This window comes from Serinus canaria, chromosome 1A (assembly GCF_022539315.1).
Source record: "Serinus canaria isolate serCan28SL12 chromosome 1A, serCan2020, whole genome shotgun sequence".
Lineage (NCBI taxonomy): Eukaryota > Metazoa > Chordata > Aves > Passeriformes > Fringillidae > Serinus > Serinus canaria.
The window spans coordinates 55,570,243-55,585,392 of NC_066314.1; the positions used below are offsets into that span (position 1 = coordinate 55,570,243).

Consider the following 15,150-nt stretch of genomic DNA (forward strand, 5'->3'; position numbering starts at 1 on the left):
CTTACATGTGTGTTTGTTTGCTTTGGGAACTGTTTACAGAACCACTCATTCTTTTAGATTAAGGTTTTATAACTCAAGATGATAAAGACATAACATTAAAATAAACCTAAAATATCATGAACTGGGTGTGACTAAAATTTCAGTATCTCAAATTTGCTGAAGCATTCCCAAGAGAAAAACACCAATGAAAACCAATGTCCCACCATTTTTGATTAGAACTTCCACAAGAGTGAGGTTACTCACAACTACAGGGAGGTATCATATGATTGGCAACAAAGAGAATAGGGGAAAGAAGTCATTTTTGCAAAGTTTACATATTTTGGCTCTGATGGCATTTGTCCTTACCAGTCTGTGACATGAACTGCCTGTGAAATGCATAACAGAAGGTTGTGGTGGATCTTCCTCCCATTTCTGAGGGTCTGCTTTTAACCTTTTTGGCATGACTGGAAAGAATTGGTGCTATAATGTTTCATTATCTAGGAGAAGGATATTTTGAAGCGCAGCATTACCACAGTGACCAAATTAGAGGTTCAGCTAATGTAGCAGAAACAGAGGCTGGCCCCTCACTTCTGAGGGCTGACTTTGGTATGTCAACATGAAACACTGCTAATGGCATCTCTGCATGGCTTCTTTTTTGGGAGAAAGGTGTAGGAGGTGTATGCTGGTCTCTCCTTTGTGGAGAAGTATCACATGAATTCCTGGTAAGAGTAGGGGCAGGCAGGAAGAGAAATAAGAGCCCATCTTAGGAAGCAGTTTGGGAACAGACCCCACTTGAAAGCAGTTGTGAAAGCAAATTCAGAGTCAAAGTTTTTGGGACCTGTATTATATGAGGTGTCGAGAGACTGATCTTCACTGTTAATTTCTTAATTAATTAATGCACTAATTTAGGGAAAGCCTCAAAGTTGGGATTCTGCCTCAGTCTTTAAATAACCTTCAGCCTCAGTTCAGTTTCAGTCTTTTCATTAAGACTGGAGAGGGACCAGAACTCTCACTGGAAACACTCAGTGCTAAACTTTAAGCAAAACCATAACTGGATCCAAACCTTCTGCTTTTTTCCATTATGAGCAGATCACAGCTCTGAATCCAGACTTGTCCCGGCCCCAAGTTTTACCATGGAGGCCTGTCATTAGTTTTAGTCCTTACATGCTTAATTTTGAGGTCTACCAGTGAGCCACAGCATCAGCAATTCCATGTGTTTCCTGTTGATTTGGTGTCATTTCAGCTCATTAAATAAATAAATGTTCTTTCTGGCGGTGGAAAGAAAGGAGATGAGAGATTGACTTTGTTGGCATGAGTAAATGAATGCTGAATGCATGGACTAAAAAGGATATACTTCATACTGGCTAAATACTTTTCTAATGAATCAGAAGTCAAAAGATTTTTAGTGGAATATCAGTGATAACATACATGATAACTTCTTCCCCTTCTTGCAAGCTTTACCTTTTATTTTTATTTGAGGAGTGGAAGTCTAAATTACACTTTAACTGCTTTGCTTCTTTCGAAAGCATCATTTCCTCCTTCACCTGAACTTCTAAAAGAAACTCTGGGAATCCCTGTGGAGAATTTACCTCCTTGTTTGGCAGAAGTTTTGTAATCTCACAGAGGTTTATGGTTTTTTTCTGTATTGTCCATTATTGTCCAGATGCTGCAGAGACTTTTGAGCATGTTTTGTATACAAGAATTTCAGTGTAACTGGTCCTGGCAAGTAAACTGTATCAAATGCATAAATCCTTGCGAGAGTAGGAGCTGTACAGTTTCAGGACAAATCCATGCAATATGCACTAAAGTTGTTTGGCACTGTCTGTCTTTATACATGTTTATATTGGCTCCAATGTAAAAGATACAGTAGAAATGGGTTTCCTTTTGCAAGTCATGTCTTAATGTACAGTATATGTGTATATATGTGGTTAATACTCTTCACAACTTTAAATATGTTTTCAGATATTGATGAATGCAGCATCAGCAATGGTAGCTGTGACTTCGGATGTGTTAATACCATGGGGAGCTATGAGTGTGTGTGCCCAGTTGGAAAGAAACTGCACTGGAATAAAAAGGACTGTGTTGGTAAGTGTGGAAATGTGACTCAGAGGTGACTGTGGTGACTGTGTTCTCCAGGAGGGTGCAAAAGCCCATGGTTTTGTTTGAGAGAGGCTGCATTTTCACATCTAGATCCCCAAATTCATTTTATAAACTCAGATAATAGCTGATCCTGTGGAGCTCCCTGGGCTAGGATACAATTCTAGGTCGATTAGCGAATGAGCAATGTATTAGATTTTATTTGTGTGGAATGTTTTTTTAAGTTTATGAGTCCATTCACAGGAACCTAAGTATCATTATTATTATTATTTTCGTCTTAGGTATTTTATACTTTTGTCCTTAATTTGCCCTCTTCCCATCTCTGTAATGTCAGCTATAACTCTATTTACCTCTAACACTAATTTAGCATATTCAAAATATTTAACTGTTTACAAGTAGGTCATGGCAGGACATAATACCTACATTCACAGAACCACACCCCAATTTTTCAAGTTATCTCTAAAGGTGTCTTGCTTCATATAAGGTACTGACACTAGCTGTGTCAAAAGTATTAATCAAAATGAACACAAATCCTGAGGCCAGAAAAACTTGGAATTTCCTGCTAGTGCCACTTTGTGGCAGACCTGAATTTCTGTATCCTTTAAAGAGCTGACTTCTTTTTCTGGAGTCTTATGAGAAGCACAGCAAATCTTGATCATGGCTACAGCCAAAGTATTTTCTGTGAGATTTTAATTCTGTTTTATTATTTTTAATGAGAATGGCATAGCTGGGGTTTTTCATGGCCAAGTTTTTTAGACACAAATAACTTCTCATAGGCACATTTGGGGATGATGCCTAATACCTAATTGGGAGTAAGACAGAACAAGAAAAAAGAGGGTCTTCCTTCAGGGAATCTCTGCACATACAGAGAGAAAGAGCTGCTTAATCTGGAGCAGAGAGTACTGCACTGGCCTCATGTGATAATGCAATTGCGTCATTTTTACATAGGTACCGCAGTATAGAAAGCACTTTATAACCAAGGTGTGGTGGGGGGTGAGGCCCTCAGGCTGAATTCCAGCCTTTGCCTCTATGTTCTTCCTAAGCACAATTAAGTGCTTCACTTTCCTGCTTACCTGGCTATTACCTTCCCTGCTATGTAGAGGACTAAGCATTGTGACAGCAAGAAATAGCTCACTGTGGTTTTTAGTTATCCACTAGGTCTCCCTTGACATATACCAGTTATTCCTCTGGAAAGGATTTTGTAAGTTAGCAGCTGGGACTAAAATTTTTGGAGGTTTGCTATGAAGTTAGAATACTTGTGCTATATTCTCTCTCAGCCTACTAAGAATGTTGCTGTATTGAAAATATTCTCCTGCTTGTAAATTTCTCCTCATTATTTATAATGCTCAGCTGTAATATGGAAATAGAACACCCTTGTCTATTGATACACACTAGTAACTGGTGACTTCAGTAAGGCTTAAAATGAGCATCATCTCCCTACTGAGCACCTGCCTTTATTACCAACATTTTTGAGTGGAAACTATATTCTAAATTGTTACAGAAGCACAATAAAAAGTGGAAGGATTATATTTAGTGATCCTAAATACCATGTGCTTTGGAGACATTTGCAGTAACAAAACCCTCTTTTGATCAGCAATGGCACTTTGTGTTTTGTTGCCTCCTCAGTCCAAGGAAATAGTTTCCTTAAAGACATCACCAGAGCAACATAGAAGACTTAGGAGGGAGATAAGTGGAGGATGATTATTCCCATATCTGAGATGTGAACATCAGGCATGTTTATGGGACTTGTATATATTTATATTTAATGACCAGTGAGGCCAGGAATACAAACCAGCTGGAGGCTGCTGGGACTCCTCCTCTGCACTCAAGCCAAGTCAGGCAGCACTCATTCCAGCTACTGCTTTGGAACTGCTTGGTTTCATGATGGCTTTCCTGGGCTTTTGCCAAGCCTCGGTAAACCCAAACCAGTCTAGCTGCTACAGCTCTGGTGTCAGAAGCAACCCCTTCCTCAGTGTGGTCTTCTGGCAAGCTGACAGGTAGGAAAAAAGACATTTACAGCACTACAGTCATCAGTGAGAAACAAATGTCAGCCAAACCTGTCTTGTAAGGTGAGCAGGTTTGGAAAAAGTAGCAAGAAACAGTTGGAGAAAAATCATGTACCTGAAACAGCATTTCTATGGGGCTGAAACAAGAACTGCCCTACAGCCACCTGGCTGAGATGTAAGTAGCTGCTTGAAGAGGTGCCCAGCTGCACTTGGTCAGCAGACAGTGCAGAGGGGAACCCTCTGGGGAAAGGAGGGAAGCAGTGAGGCTTCGTCCCTGCAGGAAGTGATGGCATGTGCCAGCTGCAGCCAAGAATGAGCCTTGTCATTTGTGAAGGAAAAGATGCACTATAGTAACATTTCAATCCAAAAGAATGGCAAATTAAAATAAATGCAGATTTATGGTTATCAGTGTCATTTCATCTTCTCAGGATGAAACACAGAGACTGCTCCAACAATTAACAACAACTTCATGTTTTTAGCTGAAACACAAGCACTGCCTTACCCAAGTGTGAAGAGTCACTTGAGAGACCTGCAGGGTGCTCTGTCTCCATCCTGCCATGAAGCCAAGAGGAGAAGCTAGATTTTTTTCTTCCTATGAGCTGCAGTGATTTCTCATCATGCTGTAGGCACTGATGAGAAATGGCTCTGTGATCTTTGTGTGTGGTATAGGGTCCCTTTTAGCATTGTTTGGGGCATTAGTGTCTGAAAGGGCCAGCAGGACTATCCACCTCCATCCTAGCATCTGCTGCCCTGCCTGGCTGGGAAGTTTTCTAGCTCCAGAAGCTAGAGCCTGAAGCTAAAGTTAAGAAGTCAGTGGGAGTTAGAGAATTAAAACATACCATTTTAATGGTCATCTAAGTAAACAGACCACTGTGCACAATGTGTAGTTGGTCTGTAAAAACAAAGACCTCTGCCTCCAAATCAGAAAAAGGACATCTCAGGTGATTAGTGTTACCTATTGCTTCTGAGGTCAAGGTGAACACACAGAATTGTGCTCATAGAGCACAAAGATCCCAATGTGGAGGACAGGAGAGGAAGACTGATGTAGAGTTTAGGTCTAATTATGTGAAGGGAGTTTCATTTTCAAGTATGAGCTCAGCATCCCAAGCCAGATGTTCTCCCTTAATATGCTTATTTAAGAAACAGTTGTATCTGTCATTATGGTTTTTGCCATTTCCTGCCTTTTCTCACTGTTGTATCCAAGTGTGCACACAAGGTGATGGGTTGGGCAGTGTCCAATTGTTTTGCATTTCTTTATTTTTTTCTCCTCAGAGATGGTGAAATGTCCCCCAAATGCCAAACCAGGTCCCAAGGCTCAGCTAGTATGCAGTAAGACAGGAGGCATAGAGAGCTGCTTCCTGTCATGCCCATCCAATACTCTTTTTGTTCCAGGTTTGTGCAAATTATTTGTCCTCTTCGTCTAGCATGTGCAACAGATGTGACTTGTTGACTTTTCACTGTTAATGTATTCATGATTCTTGCATTCACTTTTTGTTATGGACAACAGTAAATGAGCACAACCTCATTATAAATTAATCAAGAAGAGCTGATTGTCATCTCCACATGAAAAATTTGGTCCTTCATGGTTTAATTTGAGACGTCAGTTGAGAGGGTGGGGAAATTCTAATGAAAACTTGTATTAAAAAGTAACAGGAATTCTCTGAAATCAATTGTTTATTTTTGCCTTTCATTTTTGTCACAGCAATTCAATAAATAACAATTTTTTTTCTGCACCATCCTGGTTAATGTGGACGTGTCTCTCAGTCCAGCTGAGTATTATTTATAAAAAATTTGGCATCTTGTTTCCCTCCTTCTTTTTTATTTTTTTAATCATTTGCTACTGGTAGTTTTCATCTTCAAGGGGATTGCTACTGCTTTTTCATAGATGTTCTGACACAAGATTATTTTGGGGTGTCTACTTTTCACGTTTAGCCTTGGCATTATATACAGTTGAGCTAACATTTTATTCACATTTTATTTCCAGTTTAGGAGATATTAGTGGAACTGTGCATTTCTCTAATTGTAAGCACCAAGACAGAGTTTTATCTCTGTAGTGTGTAAACACTATTATGATTCTAAGCACGCCATTTCTGTTTCTGCCAATAAGCTCTGTTGGAGCCTGAAGCTAAAATTATTATGAAAATACATGGTTTATTTTCTAAATTGCAGGGAAGCAGAAGGACTTTGCCATGGACAAACACAAAATATTTTTTACTTGTGCACAGCTAACCTCGTGCCAAATCACTTATGAAACGTATCATTCCAGTACTGGAAGAAACAAACCTTGCCGTCAACACTGTGAAGTGAAATACTTTTTGGCAAAGTATTTCAGCCACTTAAAATCCAAGTTCAGCACTTAAAATATCTCATTGTTTAGCAGTACTGAAAAGCTGAAGCCTCGAGTTTTGTGAGGCTGTTGCCCATGTGCTGACTGTGTTCTGTCCCCCAGACTCAGAGAACAGCTACACGCTGAGCTGCGGTGTCCCCGTGCAGCATGGCAAGGCACAGCCCAGGAGCAACTCCACCCTGCCCAGCTGCTCAGGTGGGTCTGCCCTGCTTGCTCCCCTGTCCTGGGCCCCAGAGGGAGGGCATGGACCTTGGGGGATTGCAGGACATCAGGCTCGCTCCTTAGGTAAGGCAAGGGTGAAGGTGTTGCCTAATAGAAGGAAAAGCCTTGCGACAGAGTTGAAGTGGTGTCAGATAAAAAAGCAATTCTTTCAATAAAGTGGGAAGATAAAAAAGTAATTCTTCAATGAAAGCTTTCATTGCACATAATATGACTCTGTGCATGTGTGGTACAGGATTTCTATAATTCTGTAAGATTAATTAATTAGTATATCTGGCTGGGACATCCAGGAGGAAATCAGTTACCCCAGTAACCCACCTGTGGGTCAGCCCCCTTGGGGTTTCTTTGCTCTCTTTTCTTGTTATGTCTCTTAAGTTCCGGTTGAAAATAAGATGTCCTTGTCAGGAATTCTTTTCTTAAGAATAAGGCTAAACAGAATTCCATGTATGTATTAGTAGGGTTAGTTTATTATTCTAAAATCTAAGAGAAAAGGTAGGAAAAATGCCAGGAGCTATAAACCATGTATAATGGTCTACAAAACTACAAATATATTGATAATGTATAAAACAAAAATCTTGAGGCAACGAAAGTAGTCAGTGTTCCTTTATGCACACACTCCTTTTCTGCAGCCTCTCCTTGGGGGTGGGGTGTGTGGAGTTGCAGCATTGTCACTGTGGGAGTGCTGCAGGTTTGAGATATGTTCAGTAAGGACTAATATTTAGAATTATTTGCTTTCTATAGTCCAGCAAGGCAGTAGTAAGCATATCAAAATGGGACTTTTTCCCAGGCTAGGGAGTGAGCCAGAGGGACCCAGCAGTAACACAAGGGTGGGTTCCAGCCCTCCCCTGCAAAGCCCTTCCACAGGAGCACAGCCTCTCCTACTGCAGGGTAAAAGGTTATCCCCCCATAAAAAGGTTACGAGACTTCTGTAAGAAAATACTGCATTTCATGCATCTTTTTCTCAAAAATGGCTGGGCTGTTTTTGCAGAGACATTTCAAATGTTTATGAAAGCTGATAGCAAAAAAAAAAAAAATTAAAAAAAAAAAAAAAAAGAAAGAAATACCCACAAAAACTTGAAGCCTGGCAAAATTAGAAACAGCTGAAACAACATCCAGCAGTATGAAGAGTCAGCCCACCTTACACATACCTGCTCTACTTCTCTCTTATTTTACAGTTCTCCATGTAGTTTTTATATATCTGGGGTATGCTGGGAGGTACAGTGCTGTGAAGTGACACAGCCTGGCAGCAGATATTCCTGCTTGTGGCACAGGATCAGGCCACCTCTAAAGTCCTGGCTCAGCAAAGCCCTAACCAGAAAAGAGGGACCCACACTGTGGCATCACCTGGGTCCACCCTCACCTTTTGCAGGGCCAGCAGGCATCCCAAAGCAGCTGGCTGGTGACAGCCAGGCCAGTATTTTACTCCAGGGACTTCATGAGGAAATGAGCCAGCAGCTCCATTTTCTACTCATGACTGTATAGCAGCCTTTAAAACAAGACTGTGAAACCTGCCTTGGGTTTAAAGCTGAGGGATAAAGCTATAAAGCTTGCAAGCCACAGACTGCAGTAGAGGCAGCTCCTTTGGATGGTTTTCAGTTGCCCACAACTTAGCTCCACTAAATGAACCTTACTGGCACTAGCAGAAGCAGAACTAAAAGTAACATGGGAATTCACAGAGCATAGAAAAAAAAATAAAGGTAGGAATTAATCTTTCTCATGGTAAAAGACAAATTCACCCAAAATCCAAGAAGATGTGCAGAGCAAGCATGGTACTAGCACATTCATTGACCTGCTTGGCCCAAGGGTTGGTACTCACTTAAAAAAATGAACTTGTGGAAATGGACCCCCTTGTACAAGCTGTGTAATTCTTGGGCTGCCTCTTTTCTAAGTCAGAAGAAAGCTTTTGAGACTGTTTTTAAAAATAAGTTCCAGATCTCATTTCATTTCTGTCCCAATGGTAGCTTTTTTACTTTACATCAACAGATTCCCTGGCCACTCCAATCAAGCAGAAAGCTCGTTTTAAAATCAAAGATGCAAAATGCCATTTACGGCCTCGCAGCAAAGAAAAAACAAAAGATTCTGGGAAGCAGGCTGTTTCAGGTAGGTGGCTCTTCCAGCATGTAAACAGCACTTTAATTTTTTGTTTGTTTGTTTTCTTGTTTGTTTGCATGCTTTGTTTTCATGCAGCAGACAGGGAAAAAATCAATGGTTTACATATTTGGTCTAAATTTAAGTTAAGGCCAAGGTTCCCACTGTGGCTGAACAATGCCTTGGGTTTGGATCTTGGATGCTGAAAATCTCACCAGTTGCTTTGAAAAATCTTTGTTCAAAAGTACATGAGTTGAATTAAGCTGATCCTTTTTCTGGCCCTGATAATGGCAGAAACATCCTGAGACAAAAGCTGTGACTAATGCAAAGTTATGTGAAACTGTGTTAGTTTGGTTTGGTTTGGTTTGGTTTTCCTAAATGAGGTTTTTAAAAGAAAACAAAAGCTATTATTTGTTTGGTTTATGCTGAATTAGTAACCTATTGTAGCACCAAAGACAACCCCTAAGAAGGAAGGTTATTATGAAAATCTGATGTTACACAGCCTTAGATCTTTTGTTATGAAAAAGTGAGTAGTTAGGATGCTAGAAAAAATATTTATAAGATTTAGGTGTCATTAACAAAAATGTGTTATTAAAAAAGTTAAATTGCTACTTAAAACAACTTAGCAGCTTACACCAAACATGTACTGGTGATGCATTCTCTCTTATAAATCTGTCTTACCACCACTTTCACTAGCAAGTGAGAAATCTTGCATGAGCCCTGAACAGAGAAGAGTAAAAATAGCTTTTTTTTTTTTTAAGTGAATAGTTTAAAGATTTTATTTTTAAAATTTAGACTCATATTTCATCTTTACCCCATAATCTACACTTCTGTATCTCTCATTTTACAAGTATTTACTTAAGTATTAGTCCTCACAATGCATACCCTGTGAATAAGATGTGATTATGAGACTCATTTTCAGTCACAGAAGTCGAACTTTTTGGTCCATATAATCACTGATTATATGGATTATTATGTCACATAATAATCCATATAATCTTGGATGCATTTCCTTGTCCTTTGCTTGCTTTGCTTTGTGTTTGTTATGTCATCTGAACCTCTGAGTCTAACAATAAGATTACATAGTATAACCATACCCTCAGAATGAAATCCTTCTGGTGACTTGGCTACAAACTTCTCTGTCTTCCCTGAGCTGGAAGGTTCATCACCTGTGGCAAACTACGATTCCTGCTCAGATAAAACCTTCCAATACATTTGCATAACCTCACAATCAAAGACTTTTCAAGCCTTTGCTAGCTGATGATTTTCACTTCTGAAAGAGATGGAATAACCACTGATAGTTTTTAGAGGTCCAGGCCTGACATTCTCATAGATTTATGAAATTGGCTCTCTTGCTTTGTTCAGCCATCAAATATAGCTTATAGTATTTGCTGATTTAAAATAATTTCTGTAAAGAGCTTTCTAACCCTTATGCAGAAAAGGGCTGGGCAGTTTTAGGCATTGGGGGCACCACTGTGCAGCTGAGCCTCACCAGGCTGTGCTTTTACCTTCTGCATTCATAGCAAAATGAGCAATCCCAGCACTGCCTGGAGATGGAGGGGTCTCACAACACACAGGAAATGTTATGAAGCCTGTCACTGCATTCATGATAACCCAGTGAGATATCACTTGTTAGCCTGTCACCTGCTACTTTGCTACTTGATTTCTTCCCTGTGTTTCTTCTCTCATGCAAAGGAGGTCAGTTCCCCTGTACAGACAACTGCCAGGTGACCTTTGTGAACCTCAAGTGCGATTCCTCCAAGAAAAAACGCCGAGGCCGCAAGTCACCATCAAAAGAAGTGTCCCATATCACTGCAGAGTTTGAAGTGGAGATGAAGTCTGAAGAAGTCTCAGGTTTGTGAAAATTGGTCTGTGGAGAGAAATCAGAATTTAGTTCCTTAGGGTGTTGTTAAATCTCTTTGATGCTATTTCATCAAGCTGCCATGAACGCCTTTTAGGACAACACTTTGTTCAACATTCTCTCCAAACTCAAAGTTTCAGAGCTTTAATTGAAAAGAGCCAGGGATGAAATTAAGCCAAAGGAACAAAAACTGAACCTGCATCAAAATTCCTTCAAGACTTTGAGTTAAGTCATGTGCTTTAATCCAGTGTGATTTCTTTAAACAGCAAAAGTGCTAATCGATGTAAAGGGAACATAAAGATTAGGTAGAAGTTCTGCAAAAATGATGATAAAAATATCCTCCAAAATGTAAGTTGATGAATATTTACTTTGCAAGTCAGACAGTTTTATCATGCAGTTGAAAAATTCCTGTTTTCTGACCAAACTTTGGAATAAAACTAATTGCCTCAAGTTATAAATGAGATGGAATATTATGTTATAAATTCCAGCTAAGGAAAATATGGACTGAATCCTATAAAGATGTCAGTCCTCAAAGACATATTTCTTAACCTTGAGGGGCATCTCCTTAGCCAAGTGATTCAAACAGCAGTTGTGCCTGAAAGCACCTTTCTTTTTGTCACTAACACAAAGGTGATTTGGTCAGGGAAGTGGCAGGAGTTCCTAATCAAATGAGAAAAGTGTGGGCAGAGAAAATTCAGGGAACATTAATGGTGGCAGACTGAACACACACCTGAAAGGAAAACACATTGGGATTGATGCTTCCTGCAGCACTCAGCATGCACTTGCAGGCCATGGAACTGCTCCATGGACCTCAGGATACTGTCCTATCCCTTTGAAAGGCCTGATCTTGAATACAATGAGCTGCTGCTTCAATTTATATGTACAAGACAATGAAACAAACAGAGGTGTCATAGTGCAATCCAGGCTAAGCTTTTTGTTAAGCACCTCTTTTAAACATGAATCTCAATTGCTTCTAGTTTTGTTATCATTTCCCATCTAGACACCTGTAACATTGACTGTGTTCGGAAAAGGATGGAGCAGAAGCTGCAAACTGCAATCAAAACATTGAGGAAATCTATTAATAAACAGCAATTTTACATTCAGTTTTCTGGGACAGAATATGAAGTGGCTCAGAAGCCAGCTAAAGCTACTGAAGGGCATGAAGCATGCAGTACAGGGCAAGTACTGCAGGATGGAAAATGTGGTAAGTCCAAAGAGCTTGAATATTCAGTCATATCCCCCAAATCAAGCAGTCTGAAATGACCTTTTCCATGGTGAACCAGGGAGGAAATCTCTGAGATAATTATTCAGAATTTAATTATCAGTATTACTCAGCATATATGCATGGACTATGGATGGAATTCATTAGATGGTTGTAGGAAAACAGAAGTATAAACATTCCCATGCTGTCAGGTGGTAGGTATCAAAACCTGCTACAAGACAATGTTGGCAGTTAGTTAGTTCCCAGTTGCTCCCATCTTATCAAAATGTATTCATATATATTTATATTTTTATATTTTTTTATTTTTATTTATATTTTATATATTTACAATTTGGTAAAACAATAAGATGATGTTTGCCTAGTTGCTGTATATTTACTTTTATATCACCAGTGTCACTCTTCTCACCATCAAATAATCCATGATCCATGGATATGTTATATTTAATGTTCAAGAGGTCTAGTTAAAAAAAAAAGTACAGAAATCTATTTTATGTAAAATACCTAATTCCTTTAAGCCTTTTCCCATGTTATCAGGGACTTTGCTAGGGACTGTGTGCTAATGAAAATTTATTAATGGCAGTTCTCAGCACTGCAAGCTTTCTAATCACTTACAGACGTCTTTGCAAAATCAGCATACCTATTTTTCCAGCTTTTGAGATACCAAGCGATTTACAAGCCAAAAGAGGTCACATCTGATAGGTGCTTCCAGTGAGTGGGTTCAGAGGTAGTTGTTATCATATGGGAAGAGTGATATAGAAGCTGTATTTGAAAGGCTGTTGCTATCAGTATCTAGAAACTCAGACATTTTAACCACCCCTACCCAACAGAGAAAAATGTGAAATGCAGTTATGTGCCCTGTTGAAGCCAGAAAAGCACATGTATTCATATCTGTATTTAGGATGCTGTGCAGCTTGGGTATTTGAGTGGCAAGAGACAGAAATTATTACAGAAATTATTACAGGGAATGCATTGCCCATGGAGAAATCTCTAGAACTGATCTCAGGGGAGAGACTTTTTGTAGTCATCTGCCATAAAACCAACTTGTAACTGCACCTGATATAAACTAAAAGCTCACACTCTATGCTGCACACTTTTTGCAGCACTGCTTTAATAAACTGCAAATTACTGTTTCAAGACTGCACCCAGCTTTATTAACAACACATGAGTGACAAACACCTGAATGCACTACAAAGCCATTTAATAGTTTAAAAATTAGAAGCAGGACCTCACCCTGATACAAATTGACCTAAACCCTGGTGGAGATGGGTCTCTTTAGATCAGGTGAGGATCCTGGACTAACACATGCAAAACATGTGCCATTATAATCCTGGGGCCAAAGACATCCACCTTCCCAAAATGTTCAGTCTTAGGGCGAAAAATGTGATCAAAGTGAACATCCTTATGTAGGCTCCCCCTTTGTATCCTCAGTTACCTGCAGCACGGGCACCTTCTATAGCGGAGAACACAAGCAGTGCGTCCCGTGCTCGCCAGGAACCTACCAGGACACAGAAGGCCAACTCACCTGTGAGCCATGCCCCAGCAACGATGGCCAGGGAGTAGCGGGCGCCCGGAATGTCTCGGAATGTGGAGGCAAGTTGAACTTGATCATAAAAGCTTTAGGTGTTGCCACACACACCCTGTGAGGCAAGGAGGCTGAAAGAGGAGAGAGCCTGCCACAGTTCTGGCTTGTAAAGGTTATAGAAGAAATCCCTGTGCGCTTATACGCAATGGATGGCTTGGCTCGGGCCATCCGCTCCCATTGCTGACAAGACGATGGGATCTGCTACAGCAGTGTGAATTATGGGATGGAAATGAGCAAGCCAAGCAAAGCACTTTGTGCTTCACCTCAGGTAGGGAAATACCTTGTTAGGACTTATCAGTGTATTGTGAGCCAAAGGGATGGATTGCTTTGGACTGGTATTGGTGAGTCTAATAATGAACCTGCTCATTTAGTGTTTTGCATGAGATGCAGCTTACCTGCTCTAATTAGCAGCAATTATCAATTTGAGATAGTTATGCTGCAGAGATCTGTAACCCCAACTCAGAACTAATGATTGCAATTTTCAGCTCTGCTTGAGTGTACTGTAACTTTTGGCTAGTGATGTAGCATCTCTGATTAAACTTCATGATTTATAAACTAAATTATAATGATTATAATACCTGGTGCTTCTACTGTAACTTGATCAGTCCAAGTTTTTAAGATACAACTGTTTATTTACTTTACCTCATTTCATTACAGACTATCAAAATCGAGTTTATAGCAGATAGATTATCTGACTTTGAAATAAATCTGTCCTATCTGCCACACAAGTTCTAACTTGAAAACTCATCTAGGTAATTTACATTACCAAGTTCTTCAAGGATATCTAAAAAGAACACATGGCAAATATCACTTGAGAAACTGCTTCTTTTTCCCATCTACTGAATAAAAAATAACTGCATTGTTACCAGTCCAAACATATGATAGATTTTGCTGATTTGCTGTATGAGGAACAATCAGACAAAAAATTTGAAACACCAGTGCATCTTTGCTATGCTGATTTGTACTTATCCATAACATAAAAAAAGCATATGAAAATACAGTCTGAGTTTATAAAGATTGACTATGGCATACTGACAAAGGCAGCAAAACAGCTAGAAGAAAAAGACTTTTGTTTCAAGGCTTACATTGGAATTATTGTTCTGTACAGCAACAAAAGAAGCCCTTCTGATAATTTTTGCAGGGTGGATTTATCTCACAATAGTTATTGTCAGATCAAAACAGTCTGTTTTTCTGCTCAGATCTCCCCTTTTCCTCTGGAAGTGGCAAGAGAGATTATACTTTGGACTTCATGAATTTCCCTGTCAAAGATTTTATCAAAATTTGTGTCAGCACATGTGGCTTTGTTAGAAAGCCTGTACTGTCTGTACTCACTGCCAGTAATCTATAGTATTTTTGCATCCTATCTTCCAGAGCAGAAATGGCTGTGCAGTAACCCATAAACTTTCACTGAAATCCTCACTTCTAAATGTGAGGAATGCACATTCCACAAGTATGTCAGAGAATTTAAGTGCCTGTTGGGCAGAAATCACTTGTAGCTGCAAGTGAATTCCATGCTGCAGTGGGTTGCCCCTGCCTGGACACCATGCAACCACCAAAGCTGATCTCTCACTGCCTTCCTCAGCTGTAGAGGGGAGAAAGAGGGTTAATGTTCACAACTTAAAGATAGGGAGAGACCCCTCACCAAATATCAAACAGACTTGAATTGGGAAAATTCAGTGAATTCATTACTAATCAAAATCAGAGCAGGACAAGGAGAAATAAAATATCTCCTAAAAACACCTCTTCCAC

General features: G+C 39.7%; 1 protein-coding gene across 4 annotated transcripts in view; it reads left to right on the forward strand.

Moving 5' to 3' along the window:
- SCUBE1 (signal peptide, CUB domain and EGF like domain containing 1) overlaps positions 1-15,150 on the forward strand; it is a 197,813-nt gene that overhangs the window by 167,315 nt on the left and 15,348 nt on the right. For all 4 annotated transcript variants that reach the window (XM_030238231.2, XM_030238232.2, XM_050987623.1 and 1 more), the window contains 7 exons: positions 1,942-2,064; positions 5,355-5,474; positions 6,532-6,624; positions 8,632-8,748; positions 10,432-10,590; positions 11,598-11,801; positions 13,248-13,409. In XM_030238231.2, the coding sequence (XP_030094091.1) occupies positions 1,942-2,064; positions 5,355-5,474; positions 6,532-6,624; positions 8,632-8,748; positions 10,432-10,590; positions 11,598-11,801; positions 13,248-13,409 (978 nt within the window). The remainder of the gene's footprint in view (positions 1-1,941; positions 2,065-5,354; positions 5,475-6,531; positions 6,625-8,631; positions 8,749-10,431; positions 10,591-11,597; positions 11,802-13,247; positions 13,410-15,150) is intronic.